A 27,655-nucleotide genomic window follows, 5' to 3' on the forward strand; every position below is an offset into this window, starting at 1 on the left:
GGATGCCTTTAGTCCTATCATTTGTAAGGCAGAGGCAGGCAGATCTCTTGAGTTTGAGGCTAGCCTGGTCTACAGCGTGCATTCCAAGACATCTAGAGTGACACAGAGAAATCCTGTCTCAAAAAACAAAACAAAGCAAAACAAAAACCAAAGCCATAACATTCAAAATATCCGTCCTTTAGATGGATTCCAGTCTAATAAATTTTCACTGTTAGTTCAAGAAGTTGTAGATCTACCCAAGTGTACCTCCTCACAGCCTACAATTGACCATTTAACCACTAGATAAAGTTAAAATGAATCAAGTAAATCACACCTGTTAAACAAGGACATGAAGTTGGTTTGACAAGACAAACTAAAGTGAGACTCTTTTGGCCATGACTCCCTGTTTTCCGTGGGTTACACAAGTCATTGATTCATAACACCACTGTCACCTGGTGTGAGTTAATTCCTACTGTATCTATGTGAGAGCAATACTGTAATTATCCCCATTTAACAGAGGAAGACTCTGAAACTCAGAGCGACCAGGTACTTGGACTAAGGTCATACACCGCAAGTGGCAGAGCCAGAATCCAAACACATTTGTTAAACATGAAAGCCTGCATTTTCTCCCTTGTAACCCAAGTTCTGGACAAAGCCTTACGTGAGCCTCCTGTATCAGCCTCCTCAGTAGCTGGGACTACAGGCGTTTGCTCTCATGCCCCAAAGCCAGCATTGCCTTGCATATTCCACAGTTGCCCATATATTTCCTTCCAGAGTTGTACTTAAAACTGCTTGCCAAGGTGGCTGGAGAGATGGCTTAGCAGTTAAGAGACACTTTTTCTGAAGACCTGGGTTCAATTCCCAGAACCCACATAGTGGCTCATAACCGTCTGTAACTCCAGTCCTAAGGGATCTGGCACCTCTTCACCAGATCTAGGCATGCATGTGTTGCAGGCATACTCTCAGATAAAAACACCCATACACGTAAAACAATAAGTAATTAAAACTTAAGCAACAGCCGGGCAGTGGTGGCACACGCCTTTAATCCCAGCACTTGGGAGGCAGAGGCAGGCGGATTTCTGAGTTCGAGGCCACCCTGGTCTACAGAGTAAGTTCCAAGAAGCCAGGGCTACACAGAGAAACCCTGCCTCAACGCTCCTCCCCCCAAAAAAATTAAACAACAGTATATGCTAGGTTTATCAATGTCCTTTATCTCAAAACCCTCATGCTGAGGTCCTAGGTAAGAGACTGTTATTCTTGTGGAAAAGCAGTATAGTTGTCTCGATTCTAAGTATCCCTCTGAATTCATCCCCAGTAAAGTCTCTAACCTCTAGACATGTCCAACTAAAGCACTTATGAGCTGCTTATTGTATATGTGCAGTATACAAGCATAGGTGGGACCAAGTACTTGGCGAGGAGATGTACGCGGAGCATTAGGCTCCAGATCAGTGGTCCTTAGCCTCCACAGTGCCATGACCTTTTAATACAGTTCCTCATGTTCTGATGACTCCCATCCATAAAATTATTTCGCTGGTAAATCATAACTGTAGTTTTGCTAGTGTTAAGAATCTCAATGTAGGGGCTGGAGAGATGGCTTAGTGGTTAAGAGCACCGACTGCTCTTCCAAAGGTGCTGAGTTCAAATCCCAGCAACCACATGGTGGCTCGTACCCATCCTAACAAGATCTGACACCCTCTTCTGGAGTGTCTGAAGACAGCTACAGTGTACCTACATATAGCAAATAAATAAATCTTTAAAAAAAAGAATCTCAACGTAAATATCTGTTTTCTGACAGTCTTAGGAGACCCCTGTGAAAAGGTCATTTGATCCCCAAAGGGGTTGTGATCCCTAAGTTGAGAACTGCTGCTATAGACAGACTGAAACTGGACGCCTACGCCTTCCCTTCCAGGCCCAGGCTTCCATGACTCCGAGGACACTTTCTTTGCTCCCTGTCTTGATTGCATCTGTTGCCTGTTAACGTTATTACTTCTTATCTTGTGGCTCTGGGAGACCTAAGTGCTTATGTTTCTTCTGTGGCTGAAGCTGATGCTGGTGGTCCCTGCTGGACAATGGTGCCTTATAGAGCTATGGTCCTCAGTGCTGGAGGCTGTGAGTGGCAGGGTCAGGTCACTGAGCCATGAAAGCATGACATAAACTAAATGCATTGAGGATGTTGTTCTTGGTTATTGGGTAGTGAGGGGTGGGTAGCTCTGGGTCACACTGTGGGGGAACAAGCAACTCCTCCTGTTCCTTCCTTCCTTCCTTCCTTCCTTCCTTCCTTCCTTCCTTCCTTATTTGTTTTATGTATGTGAGTACACTGTAGCTGTCTTCAGACACACCAGAAGAGGGCATCAGATATCATTACAGATGGTTGTGAGCCACCATGTGGTTGCTGGGAATTGAACCTGGGACCTCTGGAAGAGCAGTGGGTGCTTTAACCACTTAGCCATCTCTCCAGCACCCGTCCTGTTTATTATATGATTGTTGACTTGCGTTCCTGTACTTTAGCTGGAATTATAAATCTACTAGACACTGGGCATGCCTCCTGATCTATTTGGTGAAATGATAATTCAGGAAGTAGATAGGAAAGCCTTTTAAATGTAATGTATTAGTTTATTTTTTTTTTAAGGTAGGGTCTTGTGACTCCTAGAGTGGCATAGAATGAGCTGGGGACCGACTGGAGCTTGTGGTTCTCCTGCCATTATAACCCGTGTTGGAATTACAGATGTGTACCATCACATCTGCTTTATGTGGTGATGGGGATCAAGTCTGGGACTTAGTTCACGATAGGCAAGCACTCTGACAACCGAGTTACATTCCACAGCCCCAGGGAAGTGTCCTATGTGGTGATAAAGATCTTGGAAAATCTATAGCAGTAGCAAGGATGCTGGGATGGGGGTGGGGTTGCCAGTCATTCCCCCCACCCCAGGACTGCTAATGGCTCTTGACACATTGTAGGCAGTGTTTAGTCAAGAAAAATGGCTGAGTAGCAGTAAGAACAGTGGCCTTTGTGTCACCCAAACAATGCAGGAACTTGTCGGAATCTGCTCTCTTAAGGTCTCTGTAGAGCCTATCCGTCATGTTGAAAGGCTTTAACTTCTCTGTGCTACTCCCATGCTTGCTGGCAGGTGTGCGTTAAATCACTGTCCCAGGTGTCTGACACCTGGTCTGGGAGCCTCTACTTGAGATCCCCTTTCCTTTGGGGTTCTCCTGTCTTATCCTTACTCTACCTTGTGGGAGGAACCAAGATATAGGGATCTCCAAGTGCCAACAAGATCCTAGCTTACAAGGAGCTTAACAAAGTACAATGGCATATGTGAACACCACCATGAAATTCATTGCTTTGTATGTAATTTAATTTTTTGGCTTTTTTGAGATAGGGTCTCTCTGTATAGCTCTGGCTGCCCTAGAACTCACTCTGTAGACCAGGCTAGCCTCAGACTCAAGAGATTCACCTGCCTCTGCCTCCTGAGTGCTGGGATTAAAGCTGTATACCACCTCCAACTGAGGTGATTAATTTTTTTTAATTAAAAAAAAGAATTGATGTGGCTGAAGAGTTGGCTCAGTGGTTAAGAGCACTCATTGCTCTTGCAGAGGACCTGGGTTTGGTTCCCAGCTCCCACATATTAGCTCACAGCCATCTATGACTCCAGTTCCAGGGGATCCAATGCCCTCTACAGATCTCTGAGGACACCAGGCATGTGTGTATGCACATGCATACATTCAGGCAAAAAATACAGGGGTATAAAAATAACTTTTTGTTGTTTTGCTTTTCTTTATTTATTGACTATATGTAATACACTGTAGCTGTCTTCAGACACTCCAGAAAAGGGCGTCAGATCTTGTTACAGATGGTTGTGAGCCACCATGTGGTTGCTGGGATTTGAACTCATGACCTTCGGAAGAGCAGTTGGTGCTCTTACTCGCTGAGTCATCTCACCAGCCCTGTTTTGCTTTTTGAGACAGGGTTTCTCTATGTAGCCCTGGCTGTCCTGGAACTTGCCTTTGTAGACCAAGCTGGCCTTGAACTCAGAGATCCACCTGCCTCTGCCTTCTAACTGCTGGAATTAAGGGCATGTGTCATCATGGCCAGCTAAAAATAAATTTTACAGAGGGAGAAGAAGGAGAATGGGGCTGGGTGTGGTAGTACATGACTCCCATTCCATCATTCTTTTAAAAAGATAGCTTTTAAAGATTTATGCTTTTATCTTCTGTGTATGAATGCTTTGGCTGAATGTATGCATGTACAGCACACGTGTGCCTGTTGAATCGCCTGGAACTGGGGTTGAGGATGCTTGTGAGTATGCTTCTAAAAGGAATATTGGAGCTCTGGGCCCTTTCGGTCTTTTGTGGCTTCCTGGGTGTAGTAAGGTGAGGCTCTCTGCTCCACTGCAGATTCCTCACAGTGATGGGCGCTGCCCAAAACAGGGGGGCCAACTCTGAAACCCTGAACCCCAAAGAAACCTTTCTCCCCTAGAAGCTCAATCTGCCAGGTATTGTGCCACAGGGACACAAAGCCAGCCAGCACAGCAAGCTACCTCAAAGAGAGAATCCAGTGGCACACTTGATTAGAAGTTTGGTTTTCTGTGCTTCTCTTCTGGGATTCAGATGCAGGCAGCAGAGGTGGAGGAAACATTTCAGGCAATTCTAACTTGCCTCAGATTTGGAAAGTTCTGAAGTAGCTAGCTATGGGCAAGGGGAAGTCTCATGGTCTTGGGGCTCCTTATCTTCCATGTGAACCCCACCACCTGGGAATCTTGGTCTGATCTTTTAGCCTCTGCATTCCTGAAGCCAAACACTAGTTTTAAGAAATATCTAATATGTTTTCCTATCTCTTTTACCTCTTTCTCTCCCCCTCTCCCTTCCCCTCCCTCTCCCTTCCCCTCCCCTTACCCCTCTCCCTCCCTCTCCCCCTCTCCCTTTCTCCCTGTTAAAATTCAGGTTCTCAAATCCCATTCTAGAAGATTCTCATTTAAAAGAACTCCTTTTGAACTTTTGAGTTGTCCTTGAAATAGTTTTTTTTTGGGGGGTGGGGGTGGGGGAAGCTGGCCTCAAACAAAAAGAAAAGGGACTCCCAGTGATGGCTGTCAGATCAGATCTGCTCTTCTTCTTAGGACATGTCCATTCCAAATGTGCCCGTTAGTGTGGCAGGCTCCCAGTGATGGCTGTCAGATCTGCTCTTCTCCTTAGGACCTGCTCATTCCAAATGTGCCCGTTAAGTGTGGCAGACTCCCAGGATGCACACACTGCCTCTGCACTGAGTTGATAGGGGCCTTACCTTGCAGTAGTGATCACACATCCCTGAATTTGTGGAGGAGATGCTACGCCCTCAGGGCAGAGCTTACATTTCATCCCTACTCTTCCCGCTCTGGGTATGAGGTGTTCTACCTTTTGGACTGCACATAGGAGAGGACTCATGTTGTCTGACTCATCTGGCAACGTCTGAAGTTAAGGGAAGGGACACCTAGAGATTGGTCCGAGAATCATTGCTAACACCTCTGGGGGAAGTGTGTACAGTATGGGATAGAAGGACAGCCTTCCAGAGCGTGTCTCTGCTCCTGCCTTTTACCTTTTCTATGACCGTGTAGCCAGGCACAGGGAGAGGCTATCGATGAACCACACTAAGTCAGTATTTCCAACTTTCCATCAGTGTTAGAATCGCCTAGAAGGTTTGCTCAAACACAGATTGTGGGAGCTCACTCCCAGAGTCCCGGATGAAGTGGGTCGAGGGTGGGGTTGGACACATGCCAGTAGACACATGGCCGCTAACCCACTGATTCCCCAAGCTCAGCTGTAGCATCCTGGGCCAGGGTTCTCACAGAAATGCTGATATCAAAGTGCTCTTTTTCTGCCCCCTTCAGTTGGATAGCATCTGTTTCCTTGGATTCTGCCCATCTTGACATCCCAGCTGGAGATCCGAGCTGAGAACAGCTGTTTCAGTTAAAGCCAAAGCTCACTTAACTTTGGCAGGGTCATCCCAGGCCAGGAGGCAGATGGATGAGCAAGAAGGGTGGGAAGATAGTAGGGTGAGAAGAGAAGAAGCAAGAAGCTGTTTTGTTTTTTCTTTTCCCTGTTTCCTCCCACATTCCAGCTCACCCCACTTTTCAGGACCTTTTCTCCTGACGACACTCTTGACTCAGAGATGGAATTCTAAGTATCTGGGTGTGTGGTTGAAGTTCATTGGGTTTGCTTTCTAGTAAGATGCTGATTAAAAGCCAAGTAAACACTCTTTTTTTTGTTTTTTGTTTTTGTTGTTGTTTTTTGTTTGTTTGTTTGTTTGTTGAGACAGGGTTTCTCTGTGTAGCCCTGGCTGTCCTGGAACTCACTCTGTAGACCAGGCTGGCCTTGAACTCAGAAATCCGCCTGCCTCTGCCTCCCAAGTGTTGGGATTAAAGGCGTGAGCCACCACACCCAGCGTAAACACTCTTTACATATTTATTATTTGTGGGGATACGTGCACATGTTCCCACGTTTGTCACTGTACACTCGTGGAGGTCAAAGGACAACTTGCAGGAGTAGATCTTCTCCTACCATGTGGGTCCTGGGGGGCAGAACTTGGGTCCTCAGACATGGTAGCAGGTACTTTTATCCACTGAGCCATCTCTCTGGTCCTCTGTAGAATGTTTTCTTATGTGACAATCACTAGCCTGGCAGTTGTGTATAAAGTTCAGCATTTGTCGAACCCCCTAGGCCTGTCTTGAGGAAGCCACAGTGAGTCCAACCTTCTGCATCTGTGGAGCGACCTGCTGAGAGAGGCTGGGATAGGAAGAAACAGGCCTGGCTTGGAGATACCTTTGTTTTAAATTGTGAAATCTAGTGATTTACATCAAGGGCTCTGGAGACAACAGGGGTAACTTCAGACCCAGATTTACTCTTTAATGCCTCTGTGCTTGCAAGGGTGGGGATGAAAGTTTTATCTATATTTTGTGGGAATCTGGCCTTCACTTTGTATCTTGTTCCTTTGGGAGCCTGATATAGGGAGCATGTCCATTATATTTCAGCAGTGTTGCTTATGATAAAAAAAAAAAAAGACCTGTGATTAAAAATGAACAGACAGACCTAGTCATATCTGGCTCCAGGCCACTCAGTGTGTCCTTGAGTACAGTGACTCTTTTCACGGGTCCATCTTTTAGGGGGACCTTGGAAAGTATGGCTAGAGAGTTGTGCTCCAGGGAGGTGTCCCACCTCCCACCAGAGAGATTAAATTGTACTCAACTTTCATTGTTCTTAGCTAAAACCTTGACGCCCAAAGAGAAACAGCAACTAGATGCTTCTGTGATCTGAGGCTCTGTGGACTGAGTCTACTGAAGATGAACTCCCAAAACAGCCCGGCTCCCTTCTCCACAAATTGAAGTGTGCTTGTGGTAGTCTTGTGAGCCTCAAAACAAAAATATAAACAACAAACAAACCCAAACAACAACAACAACAACAACAACAACAACAACAACAACAACAACAACAACAACAGATCCCTAGTCCCCTAGTATGCTTTATAAACAGGAAGATCTGCTTATGCTTGTTTCTTATTGGTTGGTTTTGTTTGGATAGGATCTTCTTAGGGCTGGCCTTCCTACTCATGATCCTCTTGCCTCAGTCTGTAAAATGCTAGGATTATGTGAGATACGACTGTCAGTATGTATCAATCACTTCACTTGTTTTTTTGCATCTGCTCTTTAACTGTGCATTTTTCTCATCTATAGAGTGGGGATAATAATACTTCTAGGGAAATGATAAAGTTTATAAGGTCAGGGTCAGTACCTATGTATTTGATGCTGACATCGTCAGCGTTATCTTCATCATCCTCATTATCATCACCGTTATCCCTGAGAGAAGATCAGGAGGCCCTTTCTTCTTTAGGTCAGTTCCTGTCTCAGTATAGTTACTAATTCATTATGTGGCTTTGGGCAAATCACCTTATTATCTACTTTCTTTCCCTGTTTCCTTCCTTTCTTTGGGTATGTGTGTATATATACATATATATGCTTATATATACATATGTGTTCATGTGAGTGTGCGCATTTGTACCTGTATAGAGGCCGGAGTTTAACATTGGGTGTCTTCCTAAGTTACTGTCTTTTTTAAAAGTACTTTTTGTACTTTGAAAATGTAACATATTTATGTAATGAATTTTGATTATACCTATCTGCCCCCTCTCTCCAATTCATCATAGCGCCCCCACCCCCCATTCTCCCTCCCGATTTCCCTTATTCTTTTGAAGCACAGGCTCTGACTGAAACCTGGAGTGCATCAGTTTTGCTGGATGATCCAGCAAGCACCAGGACCCGCTTTGTCTCTGCCCTTCTCCAAAGCTCAGTGCTTACAAACTCCTGGCTCTGTGCATGTTGTCTAGGGATCCTAACTCAGGTCTTCAGGCTTTTGCTGCAGAAACTTTACCAACTGAGCCTCCTCCCCAGCCCCCTCTCCTCTGTTTCTACCAGTAATTTCTAGGTACTCCATTATTTGTTGAATAATCTGATGGAGTAGGATACCAACTAAATTTGGAGATGGTTTAATTTCACACAACAGACCTCTAGGAGTGGAGAGAGGAGAGAAACAGCCAGCAGGTGGAAGGGTGCCAAGGTTTGGATGCTCATAGAGGAAGTAGGATCATCAGGAGAAGGTGGAGAACACCCACTGCTGTTTGAACCCGCAGGTCTAGATAGACAAAGCTGAAAGGAGGAACATGAATGGTTCTGACCAGAGTGATCCTGCACAGAGTCATTCCCAGGGCAGGCTAAAGGGATTGTGCTGTAATGGTATGTGGCTAAGAAAGGGTGACGATGGCTACTCTGAATTGTTTTCAGGCCTTTATTTCAGAAGAACCAGAAAGTTGCCTCATACATCCCTGAATTTTTCTCCTCCGAGAACATCACACACGGTGGTAGTGGGGATGAAGATTTCTTCCCTCACTAGAGTATTTCCATGATGGCTGCAGGGAGGAGGGAGATGTTAGCCTGTGGTCTGGGCAGATCCTAATGTGTCTCACCCTTCCTCCTCCAGGTCTGAATGCTGGTGCTTTCTACGCCTTATCCACTCTGCTGAATCGCATGGTGATCTTGCACTTCCCGGTAAGGCAGATTCCCAAGTGTGCTGGGCAGGGAGATACTGTCTATCTCTGCAGAGGCTGGGTAGCGGTCCACTCTTGGGTCTAGCTAGTTCTAGGTAGCCTCCAATGGAGGTGTGCTTACGGGATTTGGAGGTAGATGGCCCTGGGTCTCAATTTAAATTTTGGTGGTTTTAAACTATGTCACAGTAAACTACGTCATAATATGACAAGCTTGTTATCATCTTAGACTTCTCTCTTTTCTGCAAAAGACATAAAAACTACCTTTCTCTTCACTGTCTGTCTCTGTCTCTCTCTGTTTCTGTCTCACTGTCTCTCTCTCTCTCTCTCTCTCTCTGAGGCAGAGTTCCATTATACAGCCTTGGGTAGCCTGAAACTCACAGAGACCTGCTGCCTCTGCCTCCGGAGTGCTGGGACTAAAAGCATGTGCCACTTTGCCCAGCTACAGTTACCTCTAGTAATGTTATTATTATTATTTTTTTAAGAGCAGAGTATAAGAGCTAGAGAGATGTAAGAACACTAGCTACTCTTCCAGGGGATCTGGATTCAGAACTCAGAACCTCCATGATGTCTCATAACCATTTGTAACTTCAGTTCCAGGGGATAAGAAACCTTCTACTGGCCTCTTGAAACCACCTGGCACGAATGTGATATATATGCATACATGTAGGCAAAATACCCAAACATATAAAAAAATAAAAAACTTTATATAAAAAAGGCTAGAGAATAAGTAGCAACACTTGGATATATGTATAGTCATATGATACTTATTAAATGGGAAATGTTTAATTTTGAACTCATATGTTCAATTAAAGTGTTTTTCTATTTTTATTTCTTTTTATGTATATGCTATTTTGCCTGCATGAATGTCTATGCACCATATGTATGGGTAATGTCTACATAGACTAGAAGAGGGCACTACATTCCCCGAGACTGGAGTTAGGAGAGGTATGAGCTGCCATGTAGTTCCTAAGAATTGAACCCGGGGCCCCTGGGAAGAGCAGCCAGCACTGCCCAGCTCTTAACTGCTGAGTCATCTCTCCAGCCCCAGCATTTTATTTCTAATTAATTAATTAATTAATTAATGCTTGTTTGTTTGTTTGTTTGTTTGAGGCAAGGTCTTTCTATCTATGTAGACCTGGCTGTCCTGGAACCAATTAAAGCATTTAAGAAAAATGTTTCCAGCTGGGCAGTGGTGGCACACAATTTTAATCCCAGCACTTGGGAGGCAGAGGCAGGTGGATTTCTAAGTTCAAGGCCAGCCTGGTCTACAGAGTGAGTTCCAGGACAGCCAGAGCTACACAGAGAAACCCTGTCTCAGGGAAAAAAAAAAGTTTCCAGAACCAGTGAGGCTGGGCAAGTGACACTGAGTGTTATAGAGTCAGGTACACCAAGGCCATGGATGTCACACTTGCAGAATCCTACCATTATTAGACCTAAGATCATAGCCCAGCTCTGTCTTTAAAAAAAAAAACATGTGCCTGTGACCTTAGGATAACAGGTTAATCTTACTGTTCTCTGTTTTATATCATGAAATGGGTGCAGACTAACTCCTAATTTTATGGTAGGAATTATGAGAATTAAGCAACAATGTCAACATTATATTAATATTACATAATATATATAACATTATAGTAATATCATATATTATTATTATTATTAGCCCTGTCCAACATGTTTTGACATTGTAAAATGACATTGTTATCTACAAATATGTTGTGCGCATATGATGCACATTCATAGCTATCCTGAGATACATGGCCACAGACAGGTTAGACCCATCTGAAAAATATGATGAAATAAATACATGTGTTCCAGTAGGTTTTTCCCTCTACAAAAATGGAAACAATGATACATAATATATAATTGCTGTAAGGATTAATTTAAAAATACCCAAGAGAGCATGGTAATGTACTTCATTAATGCCAGCAGAAGGGAGGCAGAAGCAGGTGGTTCTTTGTGAGTTCAAGGCCAACCTGGTCTACTTAGCAAGTTCCAAGTCAGACAGGCTATGTAGTAAGACCCTGTTTAAAAAAAATAGAAAATTTTATATACATTGCTGTAAGTGGCTTAAAGAACAAAATTTGGCTGATCATGCTGCTATCCCAGCATACAGGGCCATAGATGTACAGTTGGGGTAGTATTGTTGGTAAGAACAACTATTCTAGAATTTCCTTGAGGTTGTTATCTTAGGGCCCATCTTGTCTTGGTATTTGCTAAATTCTGGCCACCTTGGGGGTGGTTCTGTGGTCTCCCCAGGGGGAAGAAGTGAATGCTGGAAGAATCGGTCTGACCATCGTCATTGCAGGAATGTTTGGTGCTATGATCTCAGGCATCTGGCTGGATAAATCCAAAACCTACAAGTGAGTGACTCTTTTTTGATCAAGAACTGGGGACCCTTACTTTTGAAATGACATGCGTCTTAGGAACACAGCTAGTTAGCTTTGGGGCGGGGTAGCAGCTGGAGGTCAAATTGGTCAAATAGGCAGTTTTGACTTACTTTCTCTGAGCCTGGGATTCCTCATTCACAAAGTGGATGGAACTCTACTCACTCTGTGGGATCCTGGGAGGACTCAGAATAGTGGACACAGAGGTTGGCTTAGTCTTCATCCCTATCCAAAAGCCTTGTGGAAAGAAAAGAGGACGGAGAAATGAAAACAGAATGTGTGTTAGGGGCAGGGGGTGCGGAGATCTCAGCAGTTGGAAAGTTTGAGGGGAACCCCCAAAGAGCAATGAGCAGGCGATTTCCCTGACCTTGGCTGCTCTGGAATAACTGGGCTCTCTGTGTCTTAGTTCAATTTGCAGTGCATTTAAATCTTGCAATTGGTTTTTTTTTTTATCTTGTTTGCAAATATCCTATGCCTTAGGCCCAATTATCCAGTATACTTCTAACAGCCCAGAGTGATCATAAAAGATTTTAGTATATGCCAACCTAATCCTGGCCTATAAATACAAAATCCTGACATCCCACTTTTCAGATGCCAATGAAGTAGAAGGGTCTGCTTTGTAAAATGCGAGTCAGGATTGGAGAGACAGCTCAAATGAGAAGCGCTAGCTCTGTAAGCGCGAGAACCTAAGTTTGATTCCTGGGATACACTTCTTTTTTTCAATTTTTTATTAGATATTTTCTTCATTTACATTTCAAATGCTATCCCATAAGTCCCCCTATACCCTCTCCCTACCCTGCTCCCCTACCCACCCACTCCCACTTCTTGGCTCTGCCGTTCCCGTGTACCGGGGCATATTAAATTTGCAAGACCAAGGGGCCTCTCTTCCCAATGATGGCCGACTAGGCCATCTTCTGCTACATATGCAGCTAGAGACACGAGCTCTGGGGGTACTGGTTTGTTCATATTGTTGTTCCACCTATAGGGTTGCAGACCCCTTCAGCTCCTTGGGTACTTTCTCTAGCTCCTCCATTAGGGACCCTGTGTTCCATCCAATAGATGACTATGAGCATCCACTTCTGTATTTGCCAGGCACTGGCATTGCCTCATAAGAGACAGCTATATCAGGGTCCTTTCAGCAGGGATACAGGCATGGTGGCAAGTGCTTGTAATCTCAGCTTGGGGATGCAGATGGGGAGACTTTGGCATTTGCTGGGCATCTGTTCATCAGCCAGCCTTGAAGGAACTCTCCAGAGGACAGGAAACCAGAGGATAAGTCCCCCAACCTATTTCTAACTTACACCCATGTGTTCAGAATCGAACTCAGGACCTGTGTATGCTAGGCAAAAAATGGCCTACACTGCCAGTCATGCCCTTCCCTTCTGGTTGTGACTCTGTGTGGCCCCTCATGCAGAGGGTGTTCAGTTAACACTAGCTGTGGGTCAGCTACCAGGATGGTGCTGCACTGGGGTGGGCAGCTTTCCAGGCCGATTTGTCGAAGCCTCCAAAGTTTCCAGTGTCTAGAGGCAAAAGACAGTGGTCGACCTGTTCTCTGCCACACAAACCCACTTCTGTAAGCCTCTGGGCAGGCCAAGTCTCACTTTGGTTGGCCTAGTCAAAGGCCAGCTGAGGCCACTCCCAGGGATGTGGCTGCCAGGCTCACGAATGATGAGGAGCCTGGCTCGGCTTAATTACTGCTGGTGAAGCCTGGCTGCCTTCTCCTCTCGGCATCTGTTAGTTGCTTGTTTCGGCCGGATACAAAAGCACTGAAGGCTGGCCACCCCCGTCAAGAGGACAGAAGTGTCCCTTCTTCCAGGGCCTGCCCTGCAGCAGGAGAAGGGAGGGACTGGAATGTTGGCCTGGCTGGGTCGTGGGCAGCCAGATGATTTATTTAGATGAATTAGAAAATATAGTAGAGGCCTAGGAAGACTCTGTTTAGTACAAGTGACCAGCTGCCAATCATCCTCTTCCTCCCCAAGCTCCTGGATTTGTTTACTTTGGGTTGGAGGTCGGAACCTGGGAATTGAAGTCTATCTCAGGCTGGGACTAGGAATAGGTTTTTGTTGTTGTTGTTGTTTTGTTTTGTTTTTGTTTGTTTTAAGTAGCCACTGTATGAAGGTAGAGTTGTCGTTTAACAAACACAGCACAATGAATTTTTTGTTTTGTTTTGTTTGTTTGTTTCTCTCTAGTGAGTTTGTAGAATTACTGAGAGTGACTCACATTCCTGAGTATGCTTTTTACGGGGTGATGGAAATCGAGGGAGTGAATGGGGTGAAGGATGGAGGCCTCTTATTCTCAAAACCAGAACAGAGTTGCATCTGCTGGAGGCTATGGTTCTGACCTCTTTGCAAACTGCAACTGCATAGTAAATTACTACTCTCCTGATGTGTAGCTTGAGATACCACTGATCTTTCAAAGCTTGGGTTCAGAGCCTACCTTCTGCATTGATTCAGCTACTGACTGTTTGAGAGAAGGTTTCTCTGTGTGGCCCTGGCTGTCCCAGAACTTGCTCTATAGATCAGGCTGGACTCAAACTGAGAAATCCACCTGCCTCTGCCTCCTGAGTGCTGGGATTAAAAGCATGTGGTCACTAGCACCCAGCTTCAGCTAGTGACTTTGAACACATAATGGACCTCTGTTTGTTTCTTCATGAACCTTTGTTTCTTCATTGGTAAAATTATGGGTGGCCAGAGATTGCAGTCATCAACACATGTAAAGTGTGTAACAGAATCTGAACATTGTTGTGTTCTAAGAGTTGCTCCCCAAACCACATGAACACACCAATCTCAGTCAGACAGGAATGGTTTATTGAACGCATCAGACCAGGGATGTAGTTCAGAATTGGGTCTTGCCAGGCATGATGGCGTACACCTTTAATCCCAGCACTCGGGAGGCAGAGGCAGGTGGATTTCTGAGTTCGAGGCCAGCCTGGTCTACAGAGTGAGTTCTAGGACAGTCAGGGCTATACAGAGAAACCCTGTCTCGAAAAAACAAAAACAAACAAACAAACAAGCAAAAAACAGAATTGAGTCTGAAGCTATGACAACGGACATCTTTTTGGGTCAGCTTATAAAGGAAAAAACCATATGCAGGTGCAGGAAGTGCTTCCCAGGGGTCAACTCTGACTCAAGCCAATATAGACATAACAGTTCATATTGATCTTTGATTTCATGGGTTCTACATAAAGCTATGTTGGAGGGATCAGATCACAACAAACTTAAATAAAAGTATTAGTTTCATATACCATAGTGTGCTTGCTGTGTTCCTGGCTTCTGAGGAGACATGGAAAGGTTTTGAGCACTCATGTCTGAGTCCTGGTGATCATGGCAGGCAGAAGGGTGTGCTGAGCCAGCACCCTATGCAGAGTGGTACGGGAAACACAATACAAGTCTGTTTGCAGGAATTAGGGCCCCAAAACCCTCCTGTGAAGGGGAGTGTTTGGAAGCGTGGGACAGCTGAGTCTGTCAGCAGATCCAGCACAAAGAAAGGCAGCAGCGGATGTGCCGCAGTTTCTCCCTTTGCCTTTGGAGTCGAGCACACTTAGCTCAGTGCCATTGTGTGGAGCATGGTAGTTCAGATCCAATAGAGTCAACTGGTAAAGCTGTGCAAATGGCCACAGGAAGAACTTACAGAGGGAGTCAGCAAACCAGACTACTGCCCAGTGTGGCTATGGAGGTTTGATACTCCAAATGTAGTACTGAAAGCTTTAAGGGAGCTGGGCAGTGGTGGCTCAGGCCTTTAATCCCAGCATCTGGGAGCCAGAGGCAGGCAGATCTCTGAGTTTGAGACAAGCCTGGTTTATACAGTGAGTTCCAGGATAGTCAGTGTTACACAGAGAAACCCTATTTCCAAAAAGAAAAGAAAAAGGAAAAAGAAAAGAAGAAGAAGAAGAAGAAGAAGAAGAAGAAGAAGGAGGAGGAGGAGGAGGAGGAGGAGGAGGGGGGGAGAGGAGGAGGAGGAGGAGAAAAGAAGAAGAAGAAGAAGAAGAAGAAGAAGAAGAAGAAGAAGAAGAAGAAGAAGGAGGAGGAGGAGGAGGGGGGGGGGAGAGGAGGAGGAGGAGGAGAAAAGAAGAGGAGGGAGAGGAGGAGGAGGAGAAAAGAAGAAGAAGAAGAAGAAGAAGAAGAAGAAGAAGAAGAAGAAGAAGAAGAAGAAGAAGAAGAAGAAAGAAAGCTTTAAGTAGTCTTAACCATTCACACCTTGATTATAGCCAATGTTTATATGGAGAGGTCTAACAAAAACAGAACACACAGCTAGTAGAATGACTTCATATTTATTAGTCTTACTCTTTGAAACATTGGTCATGGTGTAATCATTTATTGTAAATAATTGTTGGATTAGTGTTCCTCACCTATATGGAGACACTTCTATGAAGACAGATGTGCCAGCATACTGCAGAGAGTTGGAATTAGAACAGATATTTAGCAGATCCTTGTGGAATGAACAGTTGAGCCTGCTAGGTACTATCAGTAGAATAGGTAACTCAACTCTTTTGCATTTATTTATCCACAGGGAGACAACCCTGGTAGTGTATATCATGACTCTGGTGGGCATGGTGGTATACACATTCACCTTGAACCTGAACCATTTGTGGGTAGTATTCATCACTGCTGGCACACTGGGGTAAGTTCCATGTCTGACGTATTTAATTGGGAAACACATCCCCTGGCTCCTAGAGTGGCCTGTAGCCTAGGAGGCAATGCAAGTCCCCTTTGCTGCCTCCTCACTGGCCTCAGGAGATGTGAAAATGGTGTTGAAGCATGCCTTCAATGCCATCACCCAGGAGGCAGAGGCAGGCAGATCTCTGTGAGTTTGAGACCAGGCTGGTCTACATGGTAAGTTACAGTTTCCAACACAGCTAGGGCTATGTAGAGAGAATTTGTCTCAAAAAACCATAAACAAAACAAAAACTGAGTCACATCAGGTAGCTGGGCTGTCCTGTTGGGATGGAATGAAGCATGGCCTATGCCTTCAAGACATCTGAGATTCTAGGGACTGTTTAGTGGCTCTGGGTCTAGGGCATTAGAGCACAGGGATGCTCTGAGCTTCTGTCTCCACATCTAAAGATGAAAACAAGTGTGGCCAACTTTGTAGGGTGGTTGGAAGGAATGAGAGAGCATATGGTATGAAGACACAAGGGAGCATGGTGCCAGTGGGAGGGACTGCCATCTTCAGATGTGTCAGGTGACAAAATGCACAGAGCCATAGGCATTTTGTAGGGACTTTGCTGGGCTTTACCTCTCAGCTATTTTCCCTCAGGCAGTATGAGCATGTCTATGAAAGTGTGTGAGAGGTAAATACCTGGCTCTCGGTGCTTCTTCACCTCCTATTGGGGGGAGGAAATAAAAAGTACTACAAAACCCATCTTCTAGGTTCCAGAGATTCATGGTGATGTACAACATGGCCCAATGTCCAGGGACTTCCCCTTCTAACCTGGGACCTATGAACCTGGGACACATATTCTCAGTGAAACTGAAGCACACCAGACACTCTTGTTCTCTCCATAAATGCTAATGTGCCATTGCTTGCTGGAGGGAAGAATGTGGACGACATTAGAGAGCCACTGAGCACAAGGCCTAGACGTCCACAGAGCTCCGTTTTACACAGACCACCTTAGAGAATGGACAGTTAACCTGCTGGGAAGAGAAAAGCAGGGGAGGGAGGGAGTCTAAGGGGGGGAAAGAAGGGCTCCCAGTTTTGTTCTGGAGGCACTCCATTGCCTTGTTCTCTGGGTTTGGACTTCAGCTTCTTCATGACTGGCTATCTGCCCCTGGGGTTTGAGTTTGCTGTGGAGCTCACATACCCAGAATCTGAAGGCGTGTCATCTGGCCTCCTCAACGTGTCGGCACAGGTAGGGACCTGTTTTTTCTTCGCTCCTTGCCTTGCTGTGATCCTGTAATAGTATGGCATCTTAATCTTCCCCATGGCCTACTGGATTAAGTCTTGTTCCCTGCCTTCCTTATTTTTTTCCAGGTATTTGGGATCGTTTTCACCATCTCTCAAGGCCAGATTATTGACAACCATGGAACCATGTTTGGGAACATCTTCCTGTGTGTGTTCCTTGCCCTTGGATCAGCTCTAACAGGTGAGTGGAGGTCTGAGAGCCAGATGAGGCTCAGGCTATTCATTGGCACCTGTGTATTGACTGATGATTATAATGGGTAGCATACATGAGATGAGAGGGCTTAGTGGATCTGTTTGGGATGGGTTGGTTCTTTTTGGCATTAGAAGGCCCACATTTGATGCTGACTTCCACAACTTATACAAGTGGACCAGGCTCTGGGGGCCTCAGTTTCCTAATTTGTATAGTGAGATTTTTGGGTGGTGGTTAGATGTATAAAGTTCCTTTTTAAGAGATCCTTAGGTGAATGCTAGTGTCATTATTGGCTTCTGCGTCTCAAGCACAGCAGTGCCCTGGGGTTATGGTACCAGTTCTATTCTGATGTTGTGACGTAGAATTGGGATAGCAATTACCCTTAGAGAAATGAGGATTCCTTCTCTTATATGACCTTGACCAATGGATTTGTTTGATGACTCTGCTTTGATGCCTTTTTTTTTTTTTTTAAATCTCAGCTTTCATTAAGTCAGATCTTCGGAGACAGAGGGCAAACAAGGATGCTCCTGAGACCGTGAGTGTGTGGGAGTTTGGTGCGGGTAGGATCTGGGTCTTAAGCTATTGATAAGGATGTAGGTGGGGCTTCCAGGAGCCCCAGAGGAACTGGATTTTGTGGGGGCTGTGAGACAAGCTCACCTCTCATAAACATGACATCCAAAGAATTTCCTCAGTGGGTGTCCAGTAATGCTCTTATTTCTTAGAATCATGTTCCATTTTCTTTTCTAGATCCTTCAAAAGATTTATTTTTATTTTATGTGTCATAAGTGTTTTATATATGTGTACCATGTGCATGCCTAGAGATCACAGAGGCCAGAAGAAAGTATCATATCCCTTGGAACTGGAATTGCAGGTGTTTTTGAGCAATCATGTAGGTGCTGGGAACAAGACATGGGTCCTCTGTAAAAGCAGCCAGTTCTTTTAACCACTGAGCTGCTTTTACAGAGCATCCTCATCTTTGACTTTCAACCAGCCTCCAGTCTCCCGTTGTGGTCCTCAGAGCATTATCATTACTGTCACAAACTGCTAGACAGCATCTCCTCTTGTGGTCCTGAACTATGTTTTGGGTCCTTGGCTTCACTGCTATAACCTTGGCGTCTGTGACTATCAAGGGAGCATAGGTACCTGGATTTGTGACTCTGTGATAGCCTCCTCATAGCAAAATTATGGAGATGGACCCCACAGGTTGTCAGAAGACTTCTAAAAGGGCAAGTCAAGAAGCTGGAGCTGGTGGCACTGGGGGGTGGGGGGTGGGGTGGGATGGTGGTGTGGCACCAGGGCTATGTTCTAGAACAGAAGTGATTCCCATCTGCCAATGTCAGCTGGAAACCACTTTAAGCAAAATGATAGGATTAAGTCTGAGTGGGGAACTCAGTGGCAGAATGCTTACTGACCATTCCCAGAGCCTGCCTGCAGTCCCAGCATGGAGGACACAGGTTCAAGTGAGAAGGGAAGGAACTGGGAGTGTGAGGAACCAAAGTAGGATATTTGTTTTGCTATACATACATACATACATACATACATACATACATACCATCAAATTCATTCCAGATATTCATTACCATCCTTCATAGAAAAAAATGAACATAGCAAATGTACAAAAGTCTATTCTACCATCTAGAAATATGTTACTTGCCATGTATGCACCTGCATACCTGTAGTGTTATGTGCATACATGTAGAGTATGTGCCTGCATGTAGAGGTCCATGGTTGGTGGCAGGAATTTTCCTTGTTCATCTTCTACCTTCTTCACTGAAGCAGGCTATCAAGCTGAACTCAGCTCGTGCATGTATCTAGTTTGGTTAGCCAGGTTGTTCTGGGGTTCCAGATTCCACTTTTTGTTGGTAGAATTACAGGTAGGTTACCATGGCCACCCAATGTTTGAGTGGGTTCTAAGGATCTCAACTCATGTCCTCATGCTTATCTGTAGAACACTTTAATCACTGAACCAGCCATCTCTTCAGCCTTGGTTTTATTTATCTGTGGTTAGTGTAGAACTTACTATGTAGCCCAGGCTGGCTTCAAACTCAGGGTAATTATCCTGCTTTAGCCTAATGACTGCTGGGAGTACAGGACTAATTAGGCTAATCACCTTTCTTGTTTGTTTGTTTTGTTTTTATTTTGGTTGTTTGATTTCTCTCCCTCTTCTCTCTTCCTCTTCCCCTACTTCCTTCCTTTCCCTCCTTCTCCTTTTTTTTTCTTTTTCTTTTTCATGACCCCAGCCAGTTCTGAGGCTAAAGCGGGTTTATTTTTTCCACCACTTATACCACTTGAAGTACATGCAAGATCAATTCTGGGTCAAGGAACAAACAACACAATAAACAAAATCCGGTAAACACCTTTCTAGGGGCTAATTGAGATGACCAAGACTAAAGGACTGCCACACATGCCTCAGCTGAGCCTGTTCTGAGCTTTGCATTAACTCAAATGTAAATATTCTTAATCTGGGCCTATTTCCTGAGTCCAGGCCCAAAGTCAGTTTCCTGCCTTGAGCTTACTACTTTTGTCCTGGCCTAATGTCAAATTCCTGCCAAGTGTCTAGAAGCAAGTGGCCCCAAAAGACTCTCCACATTTCCCCCTCTTTTTATTTCAATAACAAGACTGAGCCTGTCTGAGGTTGTTCTGACAAAAGTGCCTTCCTTACCCGTCATGGAATATGCATTACCAAAAGTAATGCTGTTCTGTCTTAGGTTGGTAAGGCTCTGTGCAGAATCTTACCCATCCTTAGCTTGCCAGCCCTGTTAAATTAACTCTGTATGGGGGGGGGGGTGATCCATTTTTAGTTTCAAGCCATGTATTTTGGCTGCCAACATATTGATGTTGTTAAAGGCAAGTTTTATCACAATGGGCAGGAATAAAAGTATTCCCAGGACAAGAAGGGCTAGTATGATCAAGCCATATATGCTATTCTTTTTTTTTTTTTTTGGGTTTTTCGAGACAGGGTTTCTCTGTAGCCCTGGCTGTCCTGGAACTCACTCTGTAGACCAGGCTGGCCTCAAACTCAGAAATCCGCCTGCCTCTGCCTCCTGAGTGCTGGGATTAAAGGCGCATAACTCAGGTCACGAATAATTTTATCAGTAATACCCGCAGCATCAAAGCTCAGTGGAGCAGCATTCTTTAGATTCATAATCTCAGTATGCAAAGTTAAAACATCCAGAGGTGTTATAATTATGCCAGTGTCTTTGAACTTTTTCCCAATTATAGTGACTATCATTGTAAATTTTAGAAGTAACACAAATCCATTGGTATTTAGAATGACACTCAAGATGGCTTCTTACTCTTAAGCTCTGAACCTCCTTTCTAATAATTTGAATAGTATCATAAAGAGCGTCAATTGTTGTTCCAAGCGCCTATCTAAATCCCCTTGAATACTGCATGGAGACTGTGAAAAATGACTTAGAAAAATTAATCAAATAGAGAAGTTGTTATAGTGACTCTTCTGTTTTCTTTAATGTGACCAGTTATTTTGACTCAATCAAGGACTTGTCTAGAAATCAATCCAATATTGGAAATAACAATCTTCATTTGGAAGGCTGGTTCTGGAAATTTTCAGAGATAATTAAAAATTCACAACTGCTTTGTATGAAGCTACATTTCCAGTGGATAAAATTGGGACAGGATGTGAATTTCAAACAAGTGTTAGTGCATGCGTTAAGGCTCTTGATCTTTTATTAACTGGCCATGTTAAAATTATTTTTGTTTCTTCTACAGTATTTAATGTAAGTTGTATTGATTGTATACTTTCTAATTGTGTTAATGTGTTGAAATTTGACATGCCCATTATGGTGGTCTATCAACCAGCCTTTGTTTTATTGCCTGTGTGTATTACAGGACTTTGGTATTCTGAAAAAATAAAAACTTCCAAATACTGAAAGAAGAGAGTTGGGCTTTAAGCAGAAGCAGAGGGTAGTTGGCTTGGCTATTGCTAGTTTAGCAGCTTTAATTAATTACATTAATAGCTAGCACCACTGCCTCTGCAATTGCTTTGACACAACTATTTAGCACAATTATTTAATCATTTAGTAAAAACTGTTACTAATGCTCTCCTTCTTTAAATAGACTCTATTCTAATTACTACAACAATCCAGTTTTCTACAACACACTTTTAATGACTTCAGCATTCTCTAATATGAGGAAGCCATAATTTAACAATTTTCTGTTTGGATATTAAAAGTATTTATGGTTGTTATAAACACTACAATAATTCATGGCCAGTTAACTCACTTGGTTTGAGTGTGGTATTCATATTATAATGGGGTAGGGGTTGTCTCTGTGACCACCATACTCTGCAGATTAATAATGATCTCTAAGAGGCAAAAAGGCAGTTTGGTTTAACACAACTAAGAAGCAGGTGTTGGTTCAAACTTGGGAAGTCTAACTCTGAGTAGTTAATTTTAGGCATTTTTACGCACAGAACAATTTGATATAAACTTTTCTGGTGGTAATTAACTCAATCCTGTGTATATAACAAAACACATAGATCTCCCTGAGGAACAAAGTAAGCTAAAGATCAGAGGTGACTACATTGCGTGACACCTTCTATAAAGATGGGTTCTATAGATTAACTGAGAAAAACAAACTTAGATAAGAATTTGAGAGGATCCAATGAGGTCACAAAGGTCACCAGGCTATTAACCACACCCACTCCCAGCTTTCTAGGACAATCTTCCTAGATCTCTCCCTTGGAAGGGATAACCTTAAGTGGAAGGGGCAACCTTGTATATTTAACATTCCTGGCTTTCCTAGTGCTCACTGGTAAACACACAGACCTCTGTGCCTCCTACATTTTAATGAATAGGCTAGGGGTTAATATGATGGAAGCTGGACTGCTATGCCTTGTGTACAGTATTTCCTGGGAAGCTGGATCAGCTGTCATGCAGTTTTAAAAATTTTATGGGTTGCTAACTTCTTTAGAAAGATGCGGTCAATTCTACCAGTGTTCCTTCAGTAGTGTACATGAGTGCCAAGGCTGGGCATTTATTATTTTGAAAAACTTTTGCCAGTTTTCTAAGGCAAAACTTTTCAGTAGGATGTGCTTTGGGCATTCAAGGCGATGTGCTGGCTTATAACTGAGAATCTTTAGTTCTTTACTGTTTGTATTCTGAAATCACATTCTAGAGTTGGCAGGCAGTAGATAGCAAGGGGGAGGAGTCCGTAAGAGAGTGTTTACTGGGAGACCGGGAAAGCCCAAGGCAGGAATGCTGTTATCTAGCCCAGTGTGAAGAGCAAAGGCCACCGTGGACGTGGGCTTTCACTGTGCTGTGTATAGAGACACAATGATTTAGAATACTTTCCCCAATAACACTGGGAAAAGGTGCCTGTAATAAAATATTCTTCGTGAAAAATGTTTTAAGTGGGACCTTAGTGTCATGTGACATGAGATTTTTGGTATATTTAAGTTGGAAGATAAAGGTAAACAAGAAAGAAATGTAAGTACATTTATATATCACATATGAATATGTATTATATACTAATACTATATTGCCTGAGTTTAATAGTTTAATTCCCAGCAACTCGCCATGTCCATCTTGTTTAGTTTTTCAGTTGTAAAACTTCAGTCTTGTTGGAGCCAGATCCTTATACATCTATTCCACTTGTTTTTTTTTTTTTTTTTTTTTTTCTCGTTTTTTTTGAGACAGGGCTTCTCTGTGTAGCCCTGGCTGTCCTGGAACTCACTCTGTAGACCAGGCTGGCCTCGAACTCAGAAATTCACCTGCCTCTGCCTCCCAAGTGCTGGGATTAAAGGCATGCGCCACCACACCCAGCTTCTATTCCACTTGTTAATCACGTGGAGTTGTTGGCTCAATCACATTGAGTATAGGATATTAGAGGCAGCACTAAATGGGACTAGGTGCATTAAGTCCTGTAATAGGACTCACCTGTTTGTACCCTAGTATTTTTGGGCCTGTAGGTACTTGGAATTAAGGGCAGGTCAGAATCAAGCGGAGGCTGACAGGAAGGAGGCTACATTGGTCAGGGCATCCTTTCTCTGGAGCCCTGATCATTATCTGCCCCGTGGCACTCAGTGTGACTTAGAGACTTGGAGATAAACATGTTGTCAGAGCCCGGCAAGGACAGGACATACATTAGTTCTGGTTGCAGTTGCCCATTCTATACATCAGTGAGATGCTGTTTAGGTAAAGAGAGAACTTAAGGACAGGGCCAATGACCTTGGGTTTCCAGCACTTAGACAGTAGGGCTGCATCTTTCCTAAACTATTTCTGATGGTGATTTTGAGGTGGTGGCTTTGGAGGAGGCAGACATTGTGTGTGTCAAATGCAGAGTGACCAAGTCAGCTCTGAGTTGTCTGAATGGGGGTTAGTAATGGCTGAGGCAGATCTGGTGCCAAGAGGCTTGAGAGGTTGAGAATGAGAAAGGCTACAGCTGTGGCCCTTGCCATGGATGGGACCCAAGCATTCCTAGGGACAAAAGCACTGTTTTTCCAGCTGGCATTGCCTCTGGCTTGGCCCTGCACACCCTTCTCTGGGCCTTGTGTAGCACTGGCTTTGTAGTAATGTCTGTTCAAGGCACTTTTGGCAATTAGAAGACAAATGCCCAAGCTGGCAATATATACCAGGGACCTCACAGAATTTCAGGCCATGCTTAATCCCAAACCCACTTAACTAAGTGTAAGGCAGGAGACCTCCTATAAACTTCATGCCATCCTTCCCCAAAGAAGCCATGTCCAAACTGGTCCCCTCCAGAAGTTCCTGCAGTGGTTTTCTCTGAATACGCATAGCCACAGAGTGCAGATAAACAGTTAGGTAGTCTTTTTTTGTTTTTGTTGTTTTTTGTTTTTTCGAGACAGGGTTTCTCTGTGTAGCCCTGGCTGTCTTGGAACTCACTTTGTAGACCAGGCTGGCCTTGAACTCAGAAATCCGCCTGCCTCTGCCTCCCAAGTGCTGGGATTAAAGGCATGTGCCACCACACCCGAAGGTAGGGAGCCTTAAATTGCTTTAATGGCATCATGACAAATCTTCATCCTGGGGGTTGCCTCCCAGTGGGCTAGTTGGAGATTCTGAAGGAGGTGCTGATCTGGAACCAGGGACAGTTTAGATGGTGACATGGAGAGGTGGGTTTGGGGCTAGGGAATAGAAGGCTGGCTTTGTTCCCTCTGAATGGTGACGGTGATGGTGTCTGGGGGACACACTCAGGCTGGGCTGCTTCTTTCCTCATGCCTATGGGGACACCGGGCAGCCTCCTGAGCTTGGACTTACCACTGATTGGTCGCGGACAGGTAGCTGCTTCAGTCAGCCTGGAGGAGGTCTGTATGTTTCAATTATAGGGCTGTTTTCTTTGCCTTCTAGAAAGTCCAGGAGGAGGAAGAGGAGGAGGAGGGGAGCAATACCAGCAAGGTACCCGTCGTGTCGGAGGCTCATCTCTGAGAGAGGTGGCAGATACTCAGGAACACAAACACTCACCTCTTGGTTCCAGTTAGCTGTTACTGCCAGTACTGAGATTCTCATGGGGAAACTTTTCGAAGCAGCTGGAAGATGTGTGCCTCGCACGGCAGTGCCTGAGCCTACTGGACCCTACCCGAGAACCTGCATGGTTTACTCGGGGAAAACCTCACCTCTCTTCAGATGCAGACTGGATTCTGGTCCCCACTCCCTTTTAGGTCTTGGGCTAGTGCTGGGAGAGGCCGTGGAGGTGTTGAAGTCCGTCCTTGCTTGGTCTCTTGCCTTCTCTCATCCCTTTCTTCTCTCGTGGAGAATGCTTGCAAAATTATCCTAAGAAAGCTTATTCAGGATATTAACTTTTTCTAATGTCTTAAGAGCACTTCTTACTGCAAATGGGCGAACTGCTCTGCCTGAGGGTCACGAGAGGAAGCACCCCAACAGGCCTCCATCATCCCAAGGCAGCTCAATCCGGACTCTTGGCTTTGCCCCCCCCCCCCCCAAACTGCAGTGTTTCTTCAGATCGTCTTTCCTAGAGTCAAGGAGACTAAACACCAATAAACCAGATAAAACCTTTGTGGCCACAAAGGAGAAAGCGATTAGAGAAGGCTCTCTGCCTAGGTGCGACAGTGCAGGGAGGGGGCTGCCGGGAGTGTGTGTGGGGCTGAGTTGGGATGGGAAGGTGTTTTCCTACAAAGGTGGTGCTCGCCCATGGCCTTCTGTGTCCCAAAGCACTCAGAATATCTTCATTGGATATTGCACTGTGAAATGCAGCCATCAGGGGCTCGTGGCTCTAACCTTTATTAAAAGTTAGTCTCACTCACTCTACTCTGACACATAAGGCTATCTCCTCAGGAGGAGAGAGGTAGAAGGTGGCTCTTAAAATAGACATGTCTGCTCCAGTTAAACATGAGGCCATGCATGTTGAGGACTATTTGAACAACCAAACCCCCTCCCTGTCCCTGCTGGCGAGAATCTTTGTCAGTTATTTTACATTTAAAAGGATTATTTTTAAACCAATCTCAGTTGACCTTTTTACCCACCCAGTCTGCTGGTTATACTCATGGGCTTTCATAGTGTCTTCCCCAAAGAGAAACTGGCAGCTAATTGTTCCTATGCCTTGAGCAACTCTGGTCATGGACTGTTGGGTTGTCTGGCCTTAGCATACCAGATTACCCCGTTTGCCTGCAGTACTGGGGTATCGGGCCAGATATGTGTGTGTTTGTGCAGTGGATGGGAGGGAAGCAGCCGCCTGGTGGAGGGAGTGTTAGGGATGGAAGAGATGCCTTACTTTCTGTCAAGAGAAAGGTGTTTTTTCTTTAATTGTTCAAAGTGGACGTGTTTACTCAATTCATTTCTTTATTAATTCATTTCTTTATTTAAAAAAAACAACATAATTTGTATTTCCTGTGTGCAATACCAGATATTTTAAGGCAATAAAGATTTTCAAAGTGGTCTGCCTCATCATTTAGTGAGGCAGTGGCAGTTTTGGGAGGTCCCTACCAGGTTATCTCCCTTTCCTGAGAAGACTGTCTGGGAGATGACTGCAGGTAATGGCAGAGCAGCTGTGTCCTTTGTTGACAAGGGTGTAACATCCTGTGGGAATTTTAAAGAGACTTTAAAGGTTCCTGACCGCCTACATAGAAGCTCTAACTCAGTGGCCACCCTGTGACCCTGACTTCCCCCTTCCTGTGTACAGGCTGGAATGGGCTCCTCCCTAAGGGAAGGCCCAGTGTTGTCTTTGGCTCTGCCTCAAAGGGCACTGAAGTGTTTTGTTTGACCACCCACACCAGCTTGCCCTGGCCGGTGTCTGCAGCTTGGTTCTGGCAGTGGCAGCTTGGTACTCCCTCCTGGTCTTCCCCACTCTGATCGACTTAATGTCTGTAAGCCAGGTTCACAGCTGTCACTTTTTCTGCATCTTTCTTACCTTGAGATGTGCCCCATGCCTGTGACATTTTGGCACTCTATTTCTTAGCAATTTTTATCTGGAGAGACCACGACTCTACTAGTCAGTTAGAGGGGAGGTACTGAGCCCTGTTCCTAAGGAGTCTGCTATTCATAGTATGTGCTCAGTGCACCTTATCCCTTCTGGGCTCGCATGTCAAGGCATTTGTAAGCTGTGTGCTCAGGGAGCCATCATCTTACACACTCGCTCAGCCCTGTCAAAGGTGGTCTCCAGAGGAACCCACTTCTTAAAACAGCGAGAGGATAAAGGTAACTCTTCCCATTGGGCTGCCTTTCTGGTGCTGTGGGGATCTGAGGTCTGGAACTACATTCTCTTTTGGTACTTACAAGTGAAGCCAGCCTGAATCACAAGCCAGAGTTGGGCAAAGCTGGAAGGACTGCACTGAATGAGAGCCGGAGACCCGACCGAAGCACCACCAAACCCCGGGAAGCCCACTTTTTTTTTTTTTTTTTGCTACAACAGCCACGGCATTTTTACTGTCTAAAGTCATTTAAGGTAAAATTCCCCCTTAAAGCGCTGATGCTCTCTATGTACTTAACTAAGACATCAGCCATCTCCTTACCTTTGTGAGCTACTTCCTCCTCTGACCTCCAGCCTTTCACAGGTACAGCCTTCTCCCTCTTGTAGCTTCACGGTGCTCAGTCCTTCAACAGCTGCTGCTCTTTTTGCTCAAAATGCCTCAATGGCATTTAATGCTTCAAACAACCTTCTGGACATTGAATCTCAAGACACCCACCTTCTGGGCATTTAAGT

General features: G+C 44.7%; 1 protein-coding gene across 2 annotated transcripts in view; it reads left to right on the top strand.

The window, feature by feature from the left end:
• The window catches only part of Flvcr2 (feline leukemia virus subgroup C cellular receptor 2), a 67,048-nt gene extending 40,657 nt beyond the window's left edge, over positions 1-26,391 (top strand). Inside the window, exons 4-10 of one of the 2 annotated variants that reach the window (NM_145447.2) lie at positions 8,980-9,047; positions 11,303-11,406; positions 15,940-16,050; positions 17,173-17,278; positions 17,401-17,512; positions 18,001-18,056; positions 24,847-26,390. In NM_145447.2, the coding sequence (NP_663422.1) occupies positions 8,980-9,047; positions 11,303-11,406; positions 15,940-16,050; positions 17,173-17,278; positions 17,401-17,512; positions 18,001-18,056; positions 24,847-24,924 (635 nt within the window). In that variant the 3' untranslated portion in view covers positions 24,925-26,390. Of the gene's footprint in view, positions 1-8,979; positions 9,048-11,302; positions 11,407-15,939; positions 16,051-17,172; positions 17,279-17,400; positions 17,513-18,000; positions 18,057-24,846 lie in introns of both variants that reach the window. The other variant, XM_006515709.3, reaches the window with a different exon arrangement.
• Positions 26,392-27,655: the final 1,264 nt, after the last annotated feature.

This window comes from Mus musculus, chromosome 12, assembly GCF_000001635.26.
Source record: "Mus musculus strain C57BL/6J chromosome 12, GRCm38.p6 C57BL/6J".
NCBI classification, from domain to species: domain Eukaryota; kingdom Metazoa; phylum Chordata; class Mammalia; order Rodentia; family Muridae; genus Mus; species Mus musculus.